The sequence below is a fragment of the Hippopotamus amphibius genome, chromosome 1 (assembly GCF_030028045.1).
Source record: "Hippopotamus amphibius kiboko isolate mHipAmp2 chromosome 1, mHipAmp2.hap2, whole genome shotgun sequence".
NCBI lineage: Eukaryota > Metazoa > Chordata > Mammalia > Artiodactyla > Hippopotamidae > Hippopotamus > Hippopotamus amphibius.
Genome location: NC_080186.1, coordinates 24821258 through 24839806, shown reverse-complemented (window position 1 = coordinate 24839806; position 18549 = coordinate 24821258). Strand labels below are relative to the sequence as shown.

Genomic DNA, 18549 nt, shown 5'->3' with positions numbered 1-18549 from the left:
TCAGGGGTGTTTAAGGTCAGCAGCTACAGCAGCTCATAATTTGATCCTTGTAGAGGCAGATGGCAAGTGCCAATTTGTAGGCTAGATGGTTAAATAGATGGGACCGAATGCACACCTCATAACACTATATATTTATTTTTAAAAATACAGGTCCTGGAGATATAATGACAAGCAAAACCAGACACAATCTGTGCCCACATAGAAGAACTAACAAATTAATCAAATAAGCATGCAAACAAGTGGAGAACCTGAACCACAAAGAGCCAAGTACATGACTATGAGGTCACTCAATAACCAGGATTTTACTTACTTCAGGGACCAGTCCTCAAAACTTCCCTGATGAGAACTGGAGCATCCATTGAACCCAGTTCTAGGCTACACTCCACCACTAACCCATAGTGAACTAGGGCAAGTCATTGCTTCTCTAGACCTCAGTTTCCCTATTTATGAAAGAAGAGACCCTAGATGATCTAATTTCCCTCCCATTCTGACCATTTAGAATTTTCCTCTCCAAATACCATAGATCCCACTCCAAAGCTACTAACCGACACGTGGTGCCTTGACATTACAACGCAGTACTTTCCGCCCTTGCCTCTATCCTTCCCCGGAGGCCTCGGTCTGTTCCCCGTTGTCATGGTAACCGCCAGGGCCTTCCTCTGGTGGAAACTTGGAGTGACGACAGCAACTACGCCACTATCGTGCGTCCCATTTGCCAGGTTAAAACATGGCCACCGTTGCAACACCCCACCCAAGCTTCTCTCCAAACACCCGGGTCCGACCAGCCCTGGGGCCTACACCAGAGCAGGAAATGGAGAAACACGTGCGCCAGCACAGCGAACAAGATTTCCGGAAATCGTCTCCGGATCCTTAGCTTCTCCTGCCTCTCTGGGAGGCACCAGATCGCCGACCTATACCGTCAGTTCCATCGACCCATGCGCCCAGGATTGACAGTCGCGTATATCCAATTAGAATAGGGCCCGCCCCCAGGCCCAGGAGGAGGCAGGTTTGAGACCGGGAAGCCCCGCCCCACGCCGACGTGTGACGCCAGAGTCGCCATGGCCAGCTACCCGTACGGGCAGGTGAGTGTGTGAGGGGCGGGCAAATTCAAGTAGGTGCCTCGCCAAGTCCAGGCCCGGGATCCCCTGCTTGGCTTTCTTCCCGCCTCCTCCGAGCATTTCCCACGCTGAGGTTGGCTTCAACGAGGTTTCGCTTAGGAGAGAAGGGACAAGGGATGGTCGGTCGCGCCTGGCTCACGTCACGCAGGACTGCACCTCTGGGAGGTCGTGTCGCGCCCGCTTTGACGTCGCGCATGGGAAGATTTGGGGTTCTTAGACCCCACAGAATCAGGCTGGGCTTGGCCTGGGCCCCACACCTTCCCAGGACTCCCGCTGGGGCCCGAGGAGGGGTCATCAACGCCAACAGAACGTTTAGAGCACTGGTTCTGTCGGTATCTTTGGGGGAGTCGATAAAAATACACCCCTGACGTATTGCATCGGAGTAATCAGGAGAACCTGTGATTTTCGCAGGCTGCACAGACGAGCTTGTTTGTCTGCTGACTTAGTCTAGACCTCCATTTCACACATAGGAAAAGTGAAACCCAAGGAGACATGGAATTTAATTGAAGTCAGCAGGCAGTTAGGCAGCAGAACCTGGAGCTGTCGGCAAATGCCTTTCCCCCACTTGCTAGCCCATCTTGATCCAGACAAGAACGCCACAGCAAGGTGATTTTGTGGCCAGAATCCGTTGTTGGATGACAGAATGGTAGAGTGGTGAAATACAGTTTGGAGTCAGAGGAAGGTTCACACCCTTGAGCAAGGTACTTTGCCTTTCTGAGCTGAAGTTTCCTCCTCTGTAAAATAGGCCCAAATAATAGTGTCTCCTTCGCAGAGCTGTTATGAAGAGTAATGAAGTGATGCTTGTAAAGCATTTGGTAATACGAAGATTGTAACAATTGTTACCTTTTAGTATTTTGATTTTTACTAGATTCCTAGAAGGCAAGTGCTGGAAGGACCCTCAGATGAGTCCCTTCATTTTATTTTATTTGTTTATTTTTTTTAGAAGCCAGAGTTAGTCCCTTCATTTTAAAAGGAGGAAACTGAAGCTCAGAGAGGATTCCTGAGTTGCCCAGGATCACACTAATTTAGGAGATAAAACCTATGCAGGAAGAATTGGAAAACAAGGTCACATGGGATATTACTAAGTGCTGAACTGAGTGTAATCACATACCAAAAGATGTGGCAAGAGCCCTCTTGGGGAGTGCAGCACTGTATAGTTTTTGCACACAATATTTGGACACCCATCATCTCAGTTCAATCATGAAGGCTCTGCAGCAGGCTAGCAGGGATTATTCCCCCAATTTATAGCTGAGGAATGAGCCCAAAGAGGTTAAGTGGCTTGCCCAAGGTCACACATAGCAAGTGAGGAAGTACCCGTGCTAGGACTTAGAGTGTCTTTCATTGCATACTTAGCAGAGGTAGGAAGGAGAGGCCAGCCTGAGCTGAGGTTAGAGGAAGTGTAACCTACCGGTGTTTCCCAACCTCAGTCCCATTTGCTGAGGCTTGTGAGATGTTAATAAGTATTGCTAATAAGGGATTTATTCTGTGGTTAAATAAGTTGAGGAAATACTCTGTTAAATACGGCTTAGTTTGTTAGCCACAGGGCATCTCAGAATTCTTTATTTGTTAATAGACATTGTAAATTTGCCAGCAAGGAATAGAATATGCAGTGTTTCTTAAACTTACTTAACCATGGAACCCCCCTGTTTTAAGTCTGGCCATTTGTTGGTGACACTGGTATTCTTGAGGGCCATGGTTTGGGAAAACATTGCTATAGTGCATCATTTCTCAATGGATGGTCTGTGTTGGAATCACCTAGGAGCTTGTTAAAAACGCACATTTTGGGGGTTCTGCCTCAGACCTGTTCTGTACCCAGGAAAGGCCCAAGCATCTATATTTTAATAAGCTTTTGGAGATAATTTGTATGCATCCTAGAAGCAGTGACATAGAAATTAAGAGCCTGAACTTCTGGGTTAGGCAGAGCTGGGCTAGAATCCTAATTCTGCTATTTAATAGTTACATGCCCTTGGATAAATCATCTAAGGGCTCTGAGCCTCGGTTTCCTCACTTGTAAAGAGGGAGGAATAATACTTCATAGGGCTGAAAAGAGGACGAAATACGGTAAAGCCTGTAGGAAGCGTGGTGCATTGCTAATACGTGGTGTATGCCTGAGTGTGGTGGCATAGCTCTTGCTGCTGTGGTTACTCTTATGCCGTGCTGCCTGGCTTATGCTCAGTGAAATACTTAAAAGGAGCACAGAGAGAAATGTGTCTCAAGTAGAAGAATAAATCCTTTTCCTCCATCATACCTTTGTTCCTCCTATCCAGCTCCTGGTCCACGGTGTTCCAAGAAAGGAAGTGGGTTGTCTGGAAGCATCCAAAGGCTTAGTCAGTGCTGCCTCCCCTCCACCCAGTACATAGCCCTGGAGGATTCCAGCCTCTTGTTAGGAGTCAAAACTCCTGTAATTTTCCACAGCCTCCTGCCCCAGGGTCCTCAAGCATGGACTGGGTGTTGGAGGAGTAAAACTCAAGTACCCTTTAGTCCTGTGAGGGAGCCAGCCTGATGGAGTTCAGTGCTTAAGAGCTTGGTCTCTGAGGCCAGAGAGATTTGGCTTCAAGTCCCTGCTCAGCCATTTCCTTGCAGAAATTTCTTGCAAAAGTCTGAGGCTCAGTTTCCCTCTTTTAAAAAATGGGGTTATAAGAGTACCTACCTCAAGGGTTAACTGTAAAGATTAAATGAGGTAATCCACATAAAGCGCTTGCTATGGGGTTTTGGCCTATAGTAAATACTCCAAGTGGAAGAGTGATACAGATACATAAATTGTAGAATCTTTGTGCTGAGTATTAAATGGGAGTGTCAGGCTAGCACAGGAAGGATACCTAACTCAGTCTTGAGGGAAGGAAGGCTGCTTAAGGGAGGAGACATTTAAGCCAAAAACCGAATCTCCAGTAAGAATTATCTGGGTGAAGAAAGGCATGGTATTCCAATGGAGGGAGTAGTATTCACAAAGGCCAGGAAGCAACTGAGAGAGCCCAATATTTTGGAATTTAAGAATTTAAGGAGATCAGTCTAGATGTAGTGGCGGGGGTGGGGGGGAAGGTAAGAAATGAGACCAGAAAGGTAAGCAAGGACCAAATCTTAAAGGGCCTTATGTGCCTTTTTGAGGAGTGTGGACTTCATCTAAGAGTTGTGGGGAGGCTCTGACGAGTTTTCTCCCATTCATGCTTTGAGCTGTTACCACGGGCACTGTCAGGATGGGTTGAAGCAGGAGAGACAAGGCAGGTAGACCAGTTTCAAAGCTATTGAAATAATAAAGGTGAGAGAACAGTGACCTGGTGAACACAGAGCTGGGAGGTAGAAGTGAGAAAACTTGGTCCTGATTGAGATGACAGAGGGGAGGAAAGAGGAGGTGTCCAGGAGGGCACCAGGGTTTCCCTTCACTGCAGTGGGAACACAGAGGGAGGAACAGATTTGGACAGAAGGTCCTGGAGGTTGTCAGATATGAAGGTCTGCAGCTCATGAGAGATGAGGCTGGAGAGAAAGATTTTGGAGTGTTAGCACAGAGGTGGTAAATTGAAATCTTGGGACAGTTCTTTGCTCTCTGTTCATTGGCTGCAGGTTTCTGGCCTTTAAATATTTTAGGAGGTTCTGCTGGTGAATGCCCAAACCACACCTTCTGTAGTCTTGTGATTATTTAACCCCTTGGAATGGGCTCTAGCCTCCTCCAGCGGGCTGGGGGGTAACTCCAGAGCATGGGCTTGTCTTTGCAACGCAGCCAACTCTTCCCCATCAGCACTCAGCGTAGACCAACCTTTGACACCTCTGAGCTTCACAAGGATCTTGGGGTAGAAGAATGAGCCCTCAGAGCCAAGAGAAAATGTAGAGGGACTTCCCTGCTGGCTTAGTGGTTAGAAATCCGTCTGCCAGTGCAGGGGATACGGGTTCGATACCTGGTCGGGGAGGATCCCATATGCCTAGGAGCAGCTAGGCCCATGAGCCACAGCTGCTGAACCCACATGCCACAACTACTGAAGCCCACGCACCTAGAGCCCATGCTTCACAACAAGAGAAGCCACTGCAGTGAGAGGCCTGCACACTGCAACGAAGAGTAGCCCCCACTCCCCACAACTAGGGAAAGCCTGTGTGCAGCAACAAAGACCCAATGCAGCCAAAATAATAACAATAAAATAAAATAATTTTAAAAAAAGGACTTTCTGAATGGGTTAATTAGGAGGGGGTGAGCTTCCCAACACTTGCAGAAATGCAAACAGATTCCAGATAGTGCTACAGAGATTCCATCATCAACTGAGAGGTTGGACTGGGAGGCCTTTAAAATACTGTGGCTCTCGAATTGGGTCTAGGGGAAAAAAGAATAAGATTCTTCCGAGTCTCCCTGATTTCTGGGCTTGAAGCCTCTGAAAGATTACCTAATCCAACCCTTCCCCCTTCAACCCCTTCCACTGTAGAAATCCATCATATCTGACACATAATATTTGGGACAGTCTCTGGCACTGGCATGTGGTGGACGCTCACTCAGTTTATTGTGAACACCCAGAAGGGAGAGTGGTGAAGTCATGCAGACCCTGTTTTGAATATCACCAGTTCTAGCTGCACCATCACAAGCACATGATTAAACTCTGTGCACCTTAATTTTCTCATCTCTAAAATGGGGATCATAGCACTTACCTCGTAGGACTGAGGATCAGTGAGAACCTGAAAAAAATGTGAATTGCCCTTTCCCCTACCCATATTTATCAAGTGTAATTTATTTGCAATCAGTAAAGATTTAGGGTTTTCTGTAATGTTTTAGAAACCATGGTTACTGAACTCTTCCTGTCTTTTTTTGTATGACAATCTTATGTTCATCAGCCTGAAATGCTCTTGGAAAAACTCTTTAAAGGTTGGCAAACGGCTCGGAGTAATATAAAAGAACATGGAGTCAGGGACTCTGGTTTTCATTTCTGGTCAGACCTTGACTAACAACTCAGTAACCCTGGGAGCCGCCTTCCCCAGCCTGGATTCTGATGGTTTTACTGTCTTCATCTTCTGGTGCAAGCTAGAAACCTGAGTCATTCTAAACACTTCCCTTTCCTCACTCCCTCCTCCATCGCTTCTCTAACCTAATTAGTTGCCAAGTCATGTCTAGTCTATCTCTGAAATAGCTTCAGAATCCATCCCGTTCTCTCTGAGTCTGCTGTCTGGTTCAGACCCTGCCTGTCCAGCACCTGGGCTGCCGCCTCGCCCCACCCCCACCCCGCTAGCTCATCCTCCACACCCGCCCTGCTTAGTTCTCTAAACAAGGCTCTGATCACGTTTCTTCTCTGTTGGAAACCCTTCTATGGTTCTCTGTGTCCTCCAGCATAAAGCTCCAAATCTTTGGAGTGGTATTCATTTGTTCACATTTTTATGGAAGCTTGCCTGTGCCAGGCACTGTGCTGGCCCCTGGGGTACTGTGATGAATGAGGCCCAATGTCTGCCCCCAGGGAGTTCACTCTGTGTGACGGAGAGAAACTGCTCTAAGATGCAGTTACCCACCAGCTAACTGAAGTGCAGCAGGACAGGTGATTAGACAAGGAGCGTGTAAAGAGCTTGCCTTTCTGAGTCCACTCTGCATTCTTGCCCCTGCCCCAGCTTTTTAGCCCACTCCCTGACCACTCCGTGCTCTCTCATAGGTCTGTGCATGTTTTTCTTCTTGCATTTGAAATGTCCTTTGCTGCCTTGCTTTTGGAGAATGCCTGTGCATCCTTCAGTGCCAGCTCCAATGTTACGCCATCCCCTCCAGGAAGCCTTCCTTGACCCACTGCCTGCATGTGTTCATTGGATTGCTCATTTATCATTTGACAAACAGAACCAATCCTCTGCCCATGCCTTCTTAATAGCATTTAAGTAGATTTTTCTGGTGGCACTGATCAGATTGTATTATCATTATATGGGGCTCCTCAAGGCCAGGTCCTGTTTAGTTTTGTGCCCACTGGCCTAGCACAGAGCCTAGCACAACATTGTTGCTCTGTGAATGCTTGCTGAATGAATGAAGTCTTAACAGTTGTGCACCTCACTTTCTTCATCTGAGAATAGGACTACTAATACGTTCCTTTTTTTCTGTTAGAGGATTGTTGGCAGGATTTTGCCAGTAGCATTCATGTGTACATGAAAGTGCTTTGTAAACTGTACACTTAAGGGCTTTAATGCAGGCCAGAAAAAAAAGGGTTTAGTTGCCACCAGGATGCACCAGACCCCTGGATTGTGATAGCACCAAGGTCAGAAGACCTGCCCAGCAGCGCTAGTGTGGTTGTCACAAGGGGGCGTTTCCTGGGGGAAGGGCTGTGCCTCAGGTGTCCTAAGTCAGGAACAGTTTATGGCTTGTGGAGCAATGACTTCCTAGCTTGGTCCAGCCTGTTCTTTGGGTGTGCCCAGATTCTGCAGAGTCCCTATCCACTTTTCTAGCCTGCACTGGAATTCTGTGCCCTATTGCTTAAGGAAAGAGCAGTGTAGCAGGAGGTAGTGGGGGTCATTGGACTGGGGTGTGGATGGGGAGTGAACTAACTCGCCTCTGCCCCCAGCTCACAACGTTTCTTAAGCCAGTCCCTTCCCTTCACCTGGCCTTAGTTTCCTGTCTGTAAACTGAAGGGGTTAGGTTGAAGAGGTCTCCTGGGCACCTCTCCCATCATACCTCTCCAACTCCCTTGGGAATCTTTTTTATTCGTTAAGTCCTAATCCAAATGCTGCTTTCTCCTGGAAACCCTCCCTGATTTCACTCTTTTGTTGGTCCCCTGGCACAAGGCTTATGTTTCCATTTTAAACATCTGTTTCCTTATGCTGTTTGTTTTGTTAAAAGTTACAGAGTGTATTTTCTTGCCTCTCCTACTAACTGTGAGCTCCTTTGAACATTTCTCTCTCCTTTATACACACCCCACCCCCCAGAGTTTACCTGGCCCAGGGCTTTGCTGATAGTAATAATAATAATTAATATAACAATAGAGCTGTGACTTATGCCAGACACTGTTGTAAGAACTGTTTTTCTTGTATTAATGGTTTTTCAGACTGCCTTTTGAATCACTGGGAGGGTTCTGCAAAACTCACATCCTAGCAAGGGAGGGGGTTTGGAACCCCCACCTCCAACCAGACCAACTTTCTCTTGTCAGTTTTTACATTTTTTTATTTATCAAAAGGTTCTTTAGGGAATTCCCTGGTGGTCCAGTGATTAGATTCAGCGCTTTCACTGCCATGGCCCGTGTTCAATCCCTGGTTGGGAAACTAAGATCCTGCAAGCTGCGCAGCCAAAAAAAGGGGGGGTTCTTTAGCTAAAAATTAAACTGACAAAATTCTGCTGTACACATTTCTTGTAATCTGCAGAACAATTCAATAAGGAAGGGATTATTGTATTTTACTTGTGAGGAAACAGGCTTAGGAAGATTAAGCCACTGGCCCATGGTCATGAGCTCAGCTGATGAGAGTAGAGTTTTGAATTGAGATTTGCCTGTGATTTCATTATCTGTGAAGGGGTCTTGCAATGAGCTATGGCAGCTCCAAAGGCAGAAGGTCTCCCATGATGCTGAGTGGGGAACGTAGAAGGGCCAGCTTCCCGCCCTCCCTCAAGAAGCCTCTCTTCCTTAAGCAAGCAGACTCTTTTTAGATGAAGGGTGAATTTGGCCTTAGCCTTGAGGATAACTGTCCCGGAAGCTATCAAACACAATTAAAAGAGAAAATCCAGGCTCACACTGGCTAGGCCACTGGTGTGCCTTATAGGTTGATCTAAAACATGTCTAGATGGTACCATCCTCACAATTCTCAGAGCTGGGCCCAGTTGCTCTCTGTGCCTTTGAGCTCAGCCTGTCTGCAGATGTGTTGGGGCTGTGCTCCACTAGGCCTTTTGCTGGCCATTTAGGGAGATGGAGCCAAACACTCTGAGCCTCAGGGATCCCTGGCTAGTGGCGTGGGGACATGGACAAGAGGGAGTGCTCTCACGTATGCTCTGCTGTATACATGGCCTGGGCTTTGCAGCCAGGAGACCTGGATTCTGGCCCCAGCCCCTCCACATGGTTTTTGTGTGATTTTTCTGAACTTGAGTTTCCTCCTCCATAGAAGAGTGCTACTATTAACAGTTAACATGTATTGAGTGCTTACTTTGTGCTAGGACCTGTGTCATAACCCTTCATGTGACTGGCTTCCTTTCATTCACATACTAACCTGGAGGTAGGCAGGCACTATTAGAGCAAAGGATATTGAGGCTGAGAGAGGGTAAGTCATTAGACCAGTTGGTAAGTGGCAGAACCCAAACTTGAATTGGATTCTTTTTCACTCTTAACCATTTGCCTATATTGCTTTAGGAATAGGGTCTTGCCTGCCTGTTTCACCCAGCCATGAGTGAGGCTGAGGAAATGTTTTTGCATCGTGAGCTAGAGTAGGGTAAGAAAGACATGCTGTGGATAAATCCATACTATGGATACATCATTTGTGACTGAAGAGGGGCAGGGGCATGTGCTGGAGATCACATTTGCACTGTGAATTCTGTGGCTAGAGATGGGGGTACCATAGGGTGTGGATTTGGAATTCAGTTTGATTTTTTTGCCAGCTCATGCATACAATAAATATTTACTGAGCATCCATTCTGCACTGGGAGCTGGGGGTAAAGTGGCAAACCAGACATGATCCCAGCCCTTGTGGAGCCCCTTGGCGTGCAGGGAAGGGCAGCTAGGAGGGCAGGGTTCCAGCCCTACCTCTGCAGGTTATTGGCAACCTAAGCTTGGGCAAGTTGTATCTCCTCTAGGACCCTCAAGTTTCCCATCTGAGCAATGGGATCATGATTCCAGTCCAGCCCATAGGGTCACTTGAAAGAAAGGCAGTGGCAGTGCTTTGTAATTGTAGAGTGCCATACTGTGGCTAGTTTCTGGCCCTGTCATTCTGACTGATATCTTGCTCTTCCTGCAGGGCTGCCCAGGAGCTGGAGGACAAGCGCCTGGAGCCCCTCCGGGTAGCTACTACCCCGGACCCCCCCATGGTGGAGGGCAGTATGGTAGTGGGGTACCCCCTGCTGGTGGATATGGAGGAGGTCCTGCCCCCGGAGGGCCTTATGGACCACCAGCTGGTGGAGGACCCTATGGACACCCTAACCCTGGGGGGCTCCCATCTGGAACTCCGGGAGGACCATATGGTGGTGCGGCCCCAGGGGGCCCCTATGGTCCACCACCTCCAAGTTCCTATGGTGCCCAGCATCCCGGGCCTTATGGACAGGGACCACCTCCTCCAGGTAAGTAGGGATCTTGGACTCTGGGTGCCTCTGACCTTCTGACTTATCCAGGACCCTTCCTTGTCCTTCCTGTGGATGTGCAGGCAGCCTGGTCTCTGGCACCTTAGCATCTTGTCTCTAGCTTAGCTCGCATTAGCAGAATGAGGAATCTGTTAATTAGCTTTGCTGTAGTAACAACAGCTCTGAAATCTCTGGCTTCCAACGACAAATGTTTATTTCTGTTCTTTGCTCACACTTATTTACTCTTGCTTCTGTCGGCAGCTGCAGGCTTGGCTGCTGAGGTTCTGCTCCATGTGTCTTTTCTCTCCAGGATCAGGCTGGAGGAGCAGCCCCTGTTTGGGATATGCTGTTTTTGTGGCAAACAAAAAGAGCAGGAGAGCTAGCAGGAATGCACGATGTCCCCTAAAGCTTCTGCTTTGAAGTACTTTATATTTCTTCCACTCACGTTTATTGGCCAAGCCACATCCTCTGGTCAAACTTGACATCAGTAGGATGGGAATGGATATTCCTGTCACCGGAGGGGCTCTGCAGGCCACCAGCCAATGGAGAGGCTGTACCATGCTCTTGCAGGGAAGCAGGGGAGGGAGTGGATTAGCAAATGTTTGGAGACAATACTACAGTTTGCTGTGGGGAGAAACCCCATTCTGTGTAAGGGAGACTGACTACTATACGTAGAAAGGCAAGATAGCATACCTGTCGAAAGCTGTGGTGTTGAGATCAGATCACTTAGTGACCTGACCAAATTACTTCATCTCTTTAAACCTCAGTGTCCACATCTGTAAAATGGGTAAATGTCACTACCTCACAAGATTGTTAATAAAGATTAAATGAGAAGTTGCAAGTAAACACTGGGCACAGTGTCTGGCACCTGGGAGGGGCTTAGTAAACAGTGTTCTGTGAGAGGACTCATTCTGGAGCATTCTCAGCAAAGAGGTATTCAGCATTTCATGTGGTAGCAGATGTGGCGAGGCCGTACCACTGAAAGAGGCCAAGGCAGGCAGGAGAATGATAGGATGAGATAGGGGAAGGATGAAGAGCAGAGACAGTGAAGGTGAGGTACTGGACAAATGGGGGCCCGGGAAAGGACTTGGCGACTCAGGGGAGGCAGAGAATCTTAGGTGGGGGCTTCAGGCTCAGTGAAGATTTCTGAGTGGTTTCAGAAAGGGGGTCAGGGAAGGTGAGAGCCCAGACCCCTGTGTCCTCCTATACTCAGTTCACTTAGCCTCTTCACAGAGTGCTGGTTCCCAGGAGACCATACCAGCAGCAGGGCAGCCTGGAGGCACTCTGGTGCACCTGAAGGGCCTCCGGGGAATGGTGCTGCTGGGAAGCCGCAGCATCTTCACAGACATACCCAGCAGGTGGCCGAGGGAGAGGCTCAGACCTTGGGAGTGCTAAGCACTGTGAGCCAGTGGCATTTATCTTGTCAGAGCCAGAGCTGCTGGCTGTTTGCTTTCAGCTCAGCAGCTTCCTGGTGGATTTCCTCCTCCTCTTAAAATTTTGTTTCAGAGCCTGCATGAGGTCACTGCAGGGAAAGAAACTCCTGGCTGTGAGGCTTATCTCTCCAGGGCCTGAGGCCAGAGATGATGGGGCTGCAGGGGAGAGGAGAAATGTGCTTCAGACTCTTAACTGCTCACCCTCTGCAGCTTCCTGTCTCCTGGCCACCAGCGCCTCCTCTCCAGTGCCGCCCGTGAGCCCCTGAACTAGAGCTTCTTAAAGCATGAGCCGTATATCACCCGCAGTGGAGTCACCGGGAGGCCCCACCTTAGCCCCGCTGAATCCAGGATCTAAAGGTTGAGCACCATGCTCTGCAAGAGAGGTTTGACCCTTAAAGGTGCCCCACTGCCCACAGGGAAGATCCTATGGGCGCTCAGCTCCCAAAGGGCCTTTCCAGCCCCTCCCATCAACCCAGGACCCCTTGGAGTACTCTGAACACACTCTGTGCCTTTGCCACATGCTTTTCCTTTTTCCCATTTTAACTCTTAATCATCCTTTCAGACCCAGTTTAAGTAGACCTTCCTCCGTGAAAATGTGACTGCACACATTCCAGGCCCTTTGCGAAAACTTTATTTTGCTGTTGTCTTATTTAATCATCACAGCACCCCTGGGAAGTAGGTCCATTTTAGAAATGTAAGAATCCATACTCAGAGAATGAAACAATTTCTCTAAAGTCACACAAGCTAGTAAGGATCAGAGCTCTTTGCTTCCAGAGCCAGAGCTGTTCTATGCTGACTGCACAGACCGTATGTTACAGAGACTCTCCTGCCCGTGGCTGTGGCCTCTGCTCCCCCGTGGCACAGCAGCTGTTTCAGGAAAGAGGGTGGGGCCTGTCTGGATTTCCCATCTGCGGAGGTCAGGCTAGACCCTCTGTCAGGCAAACCTTTTTCCTGCCTTACTTTGGGGACTGGGTAGTGGTTTCCGTGCTGTCTCTCATACTGCCTTGTGTGACGGAGCCCTCAGTCAACTCAGCAGGTTTACCAATACTGTGTAACTCTGGCTTTTTCCCAAGACAGTCTTCTGTGCCTCTCTGCTTTCATCTGCCACCTTCTCCCCTCACCCCCAACCCACCCTGCATGTCTTTCCAAATGAATGAAATGATCCTTTCTTCCATCTCCTGACGTACACGTAAAGCTCCCAGACACACAAAGCTGTTTGAACCACGACAGCAACACTAATAATCAGCAGTTGCATAGTACTTAGATGGTGTCAGGTGCTGATCTAAGAGTTTTCATGTATTAATTATATCTTCATAATAACCTTATGAAGTAGATGCTATTGTGTCCTCATTTCACAGATAAGAAAACTGAAACACAGAGAACTTCAATAACTTAACCAAGGCCATGCATGGGAGAGCTGGGACTTGAACCATGAGGCCAGTTCTAGCATGAACTGAGCACCTCCCCTTTCTGTGTCCAGCTCTGTGCTACCCGCTGGGCATTCAGAGATGAGTTAGGCTGGGATCTTGCCCACAAGCTGCTCCAAGTGTAACCTGGAAGGAGTAGGAAAAAACATGCACACAGTGGAGTCATCAGGGCCATAGAGCGGAATACAAAGGAGAGAGGGAGGAGGCCTGTCCAGGGACGGAAGAAGAGGAAAGCCTTTCTGGAAGGAGCAGCATTTTGTTTGGGTTTTGAAGGGTGGATGAGAAATAGATGCAAAGAGATGAGGGAGAAGAGGTGCAAAGCGGAGAGAACCCGGTGAGGTGAGTAAAGGCTGCACGGGGGGCTGTGCAGGTCTGGGTAGGACCAAGTGTCTTACTGCATCTAGGCTGGAACAGAGGTGGGAGGGGGACAGAGTGGGGATAGAGTGACAGGTGGATGGGGGGTAGACCACATTGTGGGGAAACTGCAATGCTGTTTTAGGGATGCTGGACTTTATTTTGTGGACAGTGGGGAGCCTTTGAAGAGTTTTGAGTTGAAGTGGGGGGAATTGGTGAGAACAGAGTGGAATTTTACAAAGATTACTTGACAACAAGTGCTAAGTGGTGAAGAGTCGCTGTAAGGGGGATTTGGTTAGGATTTTGGGTTTGTGCCACAGTCAGGTGAGAGGCGTCTGAGTCAGGGCAGGTGCAGTAGGAACAAGGAGGAGTTGATACCTGTGTATGGAACTGGCAGATTTCGGCAACTCTTCGGATGTGTGGGGTGAGGAGATGTCAAAAATGTCCACAGGGCTTCCTAGGTGGCGCAGTGGTTAAGAATCCGCCTGCCAATGCAGGGGACACAGGCTCGATCCCTGCTCCAGGAAGATCCCACATGCCGCGGAGCAACTAAACCCGTGCGCCACAACTATTGAGCCCACGTACCGCAACTACTGAAGCCCACGCGCCTAGAGCCCGTGCTCCGCAACAAGAGAAGCCATGGCAATGAGGAGCCAGTGCACCACAATGAAGTGTAGCCCCCCGCTCGCCACAACTAGAGAAAGCCCGTGTGCAGCAACAAAGACCCAACACAGCCAATAAATACATGAATAAATAAATAAATTAATTAATTAAAAAAAATGTCCACAGGGAGGTTTGGAGATGGGGATAGGCATCACAGGTGATGGGGAGGGAAGAGAGATGGAGCTCTGTGACCACCCACACTCTGGTAGCTCCTGATAGAATACGCCAGCTCTCCTGGTGCCAGGGCAGTCAGAGCTGGATCAGACCTGGTTCCCACCCCAGAGAGCTCTCTGCTGCCTGACTCTCCAAATACTTGTCTCTGGGCTGTGCATGTTAGGTGCTCAGCAAACATTTTTGGGTGTCTAGTCTGTAGAGAAGAAACAATCCCCCTTTTCAGAGAATTCTTAATCTGCCACACAAGTCCCTGTTCCTCAGAAACTTATAATCAAATAGAGAAGTGGCTGGAGCACTGTAGGAAAAGCCTGAAGGATTTGTGGAATAGAAATCAACTGCAAATACTCATGAGTTTACACAGAGTGAGTTTACAGTTTACATCCTTCCATTAGAGTAAGGATGTTATCTTGATGGAAGACAGGGAGGAGGTAGGCAGATTTGTGAGGCTTTCGAGGTAGGGAAATCTGTAGCCGGGGCGGGGCACTGAGGCTGGCCCTTCCCAGCATTTCTGCGGATTGGTCTTGAGACCTACGTCTGACTTCCCCGATTGGTGCCCCTTCCTGCAGGTGGTGCCCCTCCCAGCGTGGATCCCGAGGCTTATTCCTGGTTCCAGTCAGTGGACTCCGATCACAGTGGCTACATCTCCATCAAGGAGCTGAAGCAGGCCCTGGTCAACTCCAACTGGTCATCGTTCAACGACGAGACGTGCCTCATGATGATAAGTGAGTCCTCGCCCTTCCGCCTGGGCTCGGGCTGGGGCAGAGCCACCTCCTGTCTGATGGTAGGCAGGTGAGATTTCTGAGGAGAAATCTTTTGGCCAGGGAGGATTTCAGGCAGGAAACTGGGTTCAAGGTGAGATTCTTTAGACCGAGAGCTCTTTTCCTTAGATCTTTTCAAGTTCTAGACCTTGCTAGTCATAGGCCAGCTCAGTTTCTCATTCTGCAGAATGGGACTCCCTGTCCTGGTGGGAGATGGCAGGGAGGGGGTCAGCTGCCCAGCCTGCAGAGAAGAGGCAGTCCTGGCAGAGGTGGGGGCTGGTACAGTACTTGAAGAGGGTGCATCTTGGGTACTGGCATCTGGGCCTCAGGCCTGTGGTTCTGTGGAGTCTCCTACTCCAGCCTGGGGAGAAGGGCTGCCCCAGTGGTATCTGAGGACCCTTGGCCCTTAGTCTTGAAGCCTTCTTTCCCTCCCCCACAAGACATGTTTGACAAGACCAAGTCAGGCCGCATCGACGTCTACGGTTTCTCAGCCCTGTGGAAGTTCATCCAGCAGTGGAAGAACCTCTTCCAGCAGTATGACCGGGACCGCTCGGGCTCCATTAGCTACACAGAGCTGCAGCAAGGTGAGGGCCTGGCAGGGACTCAGTGTCCAGGCACAGAGGCTCTTTCTCTTTACTCCCTAAGACAGAGCAAGGGGTTCTCTCTAGCCTCTGGCTACCAAGTGTCCAACTGCACTACAAAACACTGCCCTTGTGCAGGCCCACTCACCACCCCTTCTGTGTCCTGGCTGGGCAGTGAGCCAGATCCAGGGCAAGGAAACGATCAGGGCTGGACTCTGGTAATGGGATTCCTGGCAGCATTAAGGTGAGACAGGCCCAGCCGGCAGGGAGCCTTGGGGCTGGAAACTCAGCAGCTCAGGGCGCTTTGAGACTGGTCCATATGGCTTGTGTGGCTCTTTGCTCTCTAGTTTCTAGCATGCAGAATGAAAAGAGCCCTGTAGAGGGGCTCAGAAAGATGGCTTCTGTTGCTGGCTCTGCTAGAAGGCAATTTCTTTCCCAGCTTTGGGACCCAGACCACTAAAAGTTGCAGTTGGGTAAGATGACTTGAGGCTGCAACTCCAGGTCTGGTTCCTATTCTGACTCCAGAGGATGGTTGGTTAGTGCAGTGATGAGAACTGGACAGGGAACTTTGCCACCTGAGAGGGAGAACCTAGCTCCCCAGAGAACCCAGCCCCTTGCCCTGGCTGTGGATTTCAATCAGACTAAGGAGCTCGGGGGCTGGAGTGGGGGGAGGGGGAGCTCCCTGGTGGAAGGGAAGGCGGCCTGTCCTGAGCATCTACTCTGTTGTCCGGTCATGGTCAGGTGATGGATATTTGTAAGGGTGATGTTGTCACAGGAAAGCTAATATTTATTGAATGCTTGCTATGGGCCAGGCACTGTAATAAGCTTTTTTCATATGTTACATCATTCTTTCTCCCCATGTGATAGGTACTGTTTCTATTCCCCACCCTTAGATGAAGGATCTCTTATTATTACCCTCTTACAGATAAGAAAACTGAGACTTAGTCTAGGTAACTTGCCCAAGGGCCACATAGCAAAAGGGAAGCTGAGATTTTAGCCTGAGCTGGTAGATTATACAGAGAGGAAGAAGGAAGCATCCCAGGTAGAGGGACAGGAGGAGCAGCATGGAGGCTGTGACCTTGGAACTGCCCAGCAGCCTCGCCTGGATGATTTTATTACTTTTAACAAATAACACTTACTAAGTGCTTATTATGTGTTGGGCACTATGCCAGGTCCTTGGCATGATCACCTTTAATCCTTTCTAGAACCTACAAGGTAAGTATCATCCCCATTTTAGAGGTGATAAGACAGAGGATTAGCAAGGTTAGCTAGCAGCTTGCAGAGGGGCTGTCTCGACTCCAGCGCCCGCCCTCGTAGCCTCATGCTGAGCCCCCTCGGATGTCTGTTTGCTCTGGGCAGGATGACCCGAGGGGGCTCAGGCTTCCATCTGTAATACCGACAAGTCAGAGATGAGCATGGACAGACCGGTGTCATTTTGGGACCCTGCGGGCCCCTAATTGAACAGACAATAGAGATTTTGAGAAAGAGGGATGGGGCCTTCCAACTCAGGGGGGCATCCAGAACCCCTGTTGTGCTCCTGCCATTTTGGACAGCCCCTCAGGACGTCTGTCCTGTTTCTGCTTTGGTGCCAGTCCCCTTGAAGTTCCTGAACTGCTGTGCTCTGTGGAGTTGGTCGATGGTGGTGCTCACGGCAGGTTTTTGTGTCTGCTCTGTGTGCCCCTCCTCTCCAGCTCTGTCCCAGATGGGCTACAATCTGAGCCCCCAGTTCACCCAGCTCCTGGTCTCCCGCTACTGCCCACGCTCCGCCAACCCCGCCATGCAGCTAGATCGCTTCATCCAGGTGTGCACCCAGCTGCAGGTGCTGACAGAGGCCTTCCGGGAGAAGGACACAGCTGTGCAGGGCAACATTCGGCTCAGCTTCGAGGACTTCGTCACCATGACAGCTTCTCGGATGCTATGAGACCAGCCTATCTGTAGAGTGGGGAGTGCACCAGGGGACCTTCCCTGGCTCCTAGGGTGGGAGAAGCATGTGGGCCTCTCTTCTTTTCCTGCTCCTCCTAGAAAAAGAATTCTCCCTTGCCTGATGCAGCATTGTTCCCAAAGAGGGCTGGCAGTCTGCGTCATAGCCACCAAGTCGTGGGGACCTGGGCTGAGGCCACCCAGGTAGGGGCCTGACCTAGGAGGAGACTGGAAGTTGAATGTCCTTACATCCCTGAGCCTTTAAATGGCACCGCCTTGTGCCAGGTGCCAGAGATGCTGGTCACTGCAGTGGAGTTGGTGTCCTGTCAGCTGACTCCAGTCTCTAGCTTTTCCTTCTGTGCCCTGATGCCAGTGGTGAGTGCTCATCAGCCTGTTACCATCAGCACCTGCATTCCCTCACCCCCTGCTGTCTTGTCAGATGAACCCAGTTTCTCCAGAGTGGAATCTGACCAGGGGGTAAGAGATTGCCCATGGGACTGGTGGCTTGGATTCCACCCCCACACGTCCGTGTGTGTTGACTTCTAGCTGCCTGGGGGCTGTCCCTGCTCAGGGAGCTTGAGCAGCCTGCTCTCTGGGCATCTTTGGCCAGGCTACCCCTCTGCAGCTTGGACTCCTCACTTGCCTGCTATTGTCTGCTTGGCTTCAGTCCCCAGGGGACAAGTTGCCACCTCTCACTGCCAATGCTTTTTTTTTTTTTATTTGTGGTTTTTTTCATTTGGGGCCAAAAGTTGAGTGCAACTGTAAGCTTCAATATAAGAATAAAACTTTGGAGTTGCACATTCCCACCACGCCTGCCCAGATGTGGGTTCTTAAGCTTATCCTGTCAGTCACTCATTTATTCTTTCTTCAGCGAATATTTAAGTACATAGTATATACCATGCCATGCAGAAGGAAACAGCTCAGGGGGGCACGCCTC

The 18549-nt window shown here is 49.5% G+C and overlaps 1 protein-coding gene across 1 annotated transcript; it reads left to right on the top strand.

Annotated features, from left to right (window-relative positions):
- The first annotated feature begins 982 nt into the window (after nt 1-982).
- PEF1 (penta-EF-hand domain containing 1) lies at nt 983-18402 on the top strand. The gene is made up of 5 exons (XM_057703569.1): nt 983-1079; nt 9984-10302; nt 14920-15075; nt 15552-15695; nt 17384-18402. Exons 1-5 carry the CDS (start codon nt 1056-1058, stop codon nt 17611-17613), a joined length of 873 nt encoding a protein of 290 aa, XP_057559552.1. The 5' UTR covers nt 983-1055; the 3' UTR covers nt 17614-18402.
- Nucleotides 18403-18549: the final 147 nt, after the last annotated feature.

Excerpts from the sequence above, each read along its gene's own strand:
- PEF1 (XM_057703569.1), top strand. The coding sequence starts at position 1,056 with ATGGCCAGCTACCCGTACGGGCAG. Across the intron at positions 1,080-9,983 it reads CCAGCTACCCGTACGGGCAG|GGCTGCCCAGGAGCTGGAGG; the intron begins GTGAGTGTGTGA and ends CTCTTCCTGCAG. Across the intron at positions 15,696-17,383 it reads CTACACAGAGCTGCAGCAAG|CTCTGTCCCAGATGGGCTAC; the intron begins GTGAGGGCCTGG and ends CCTCCTCTCCAG.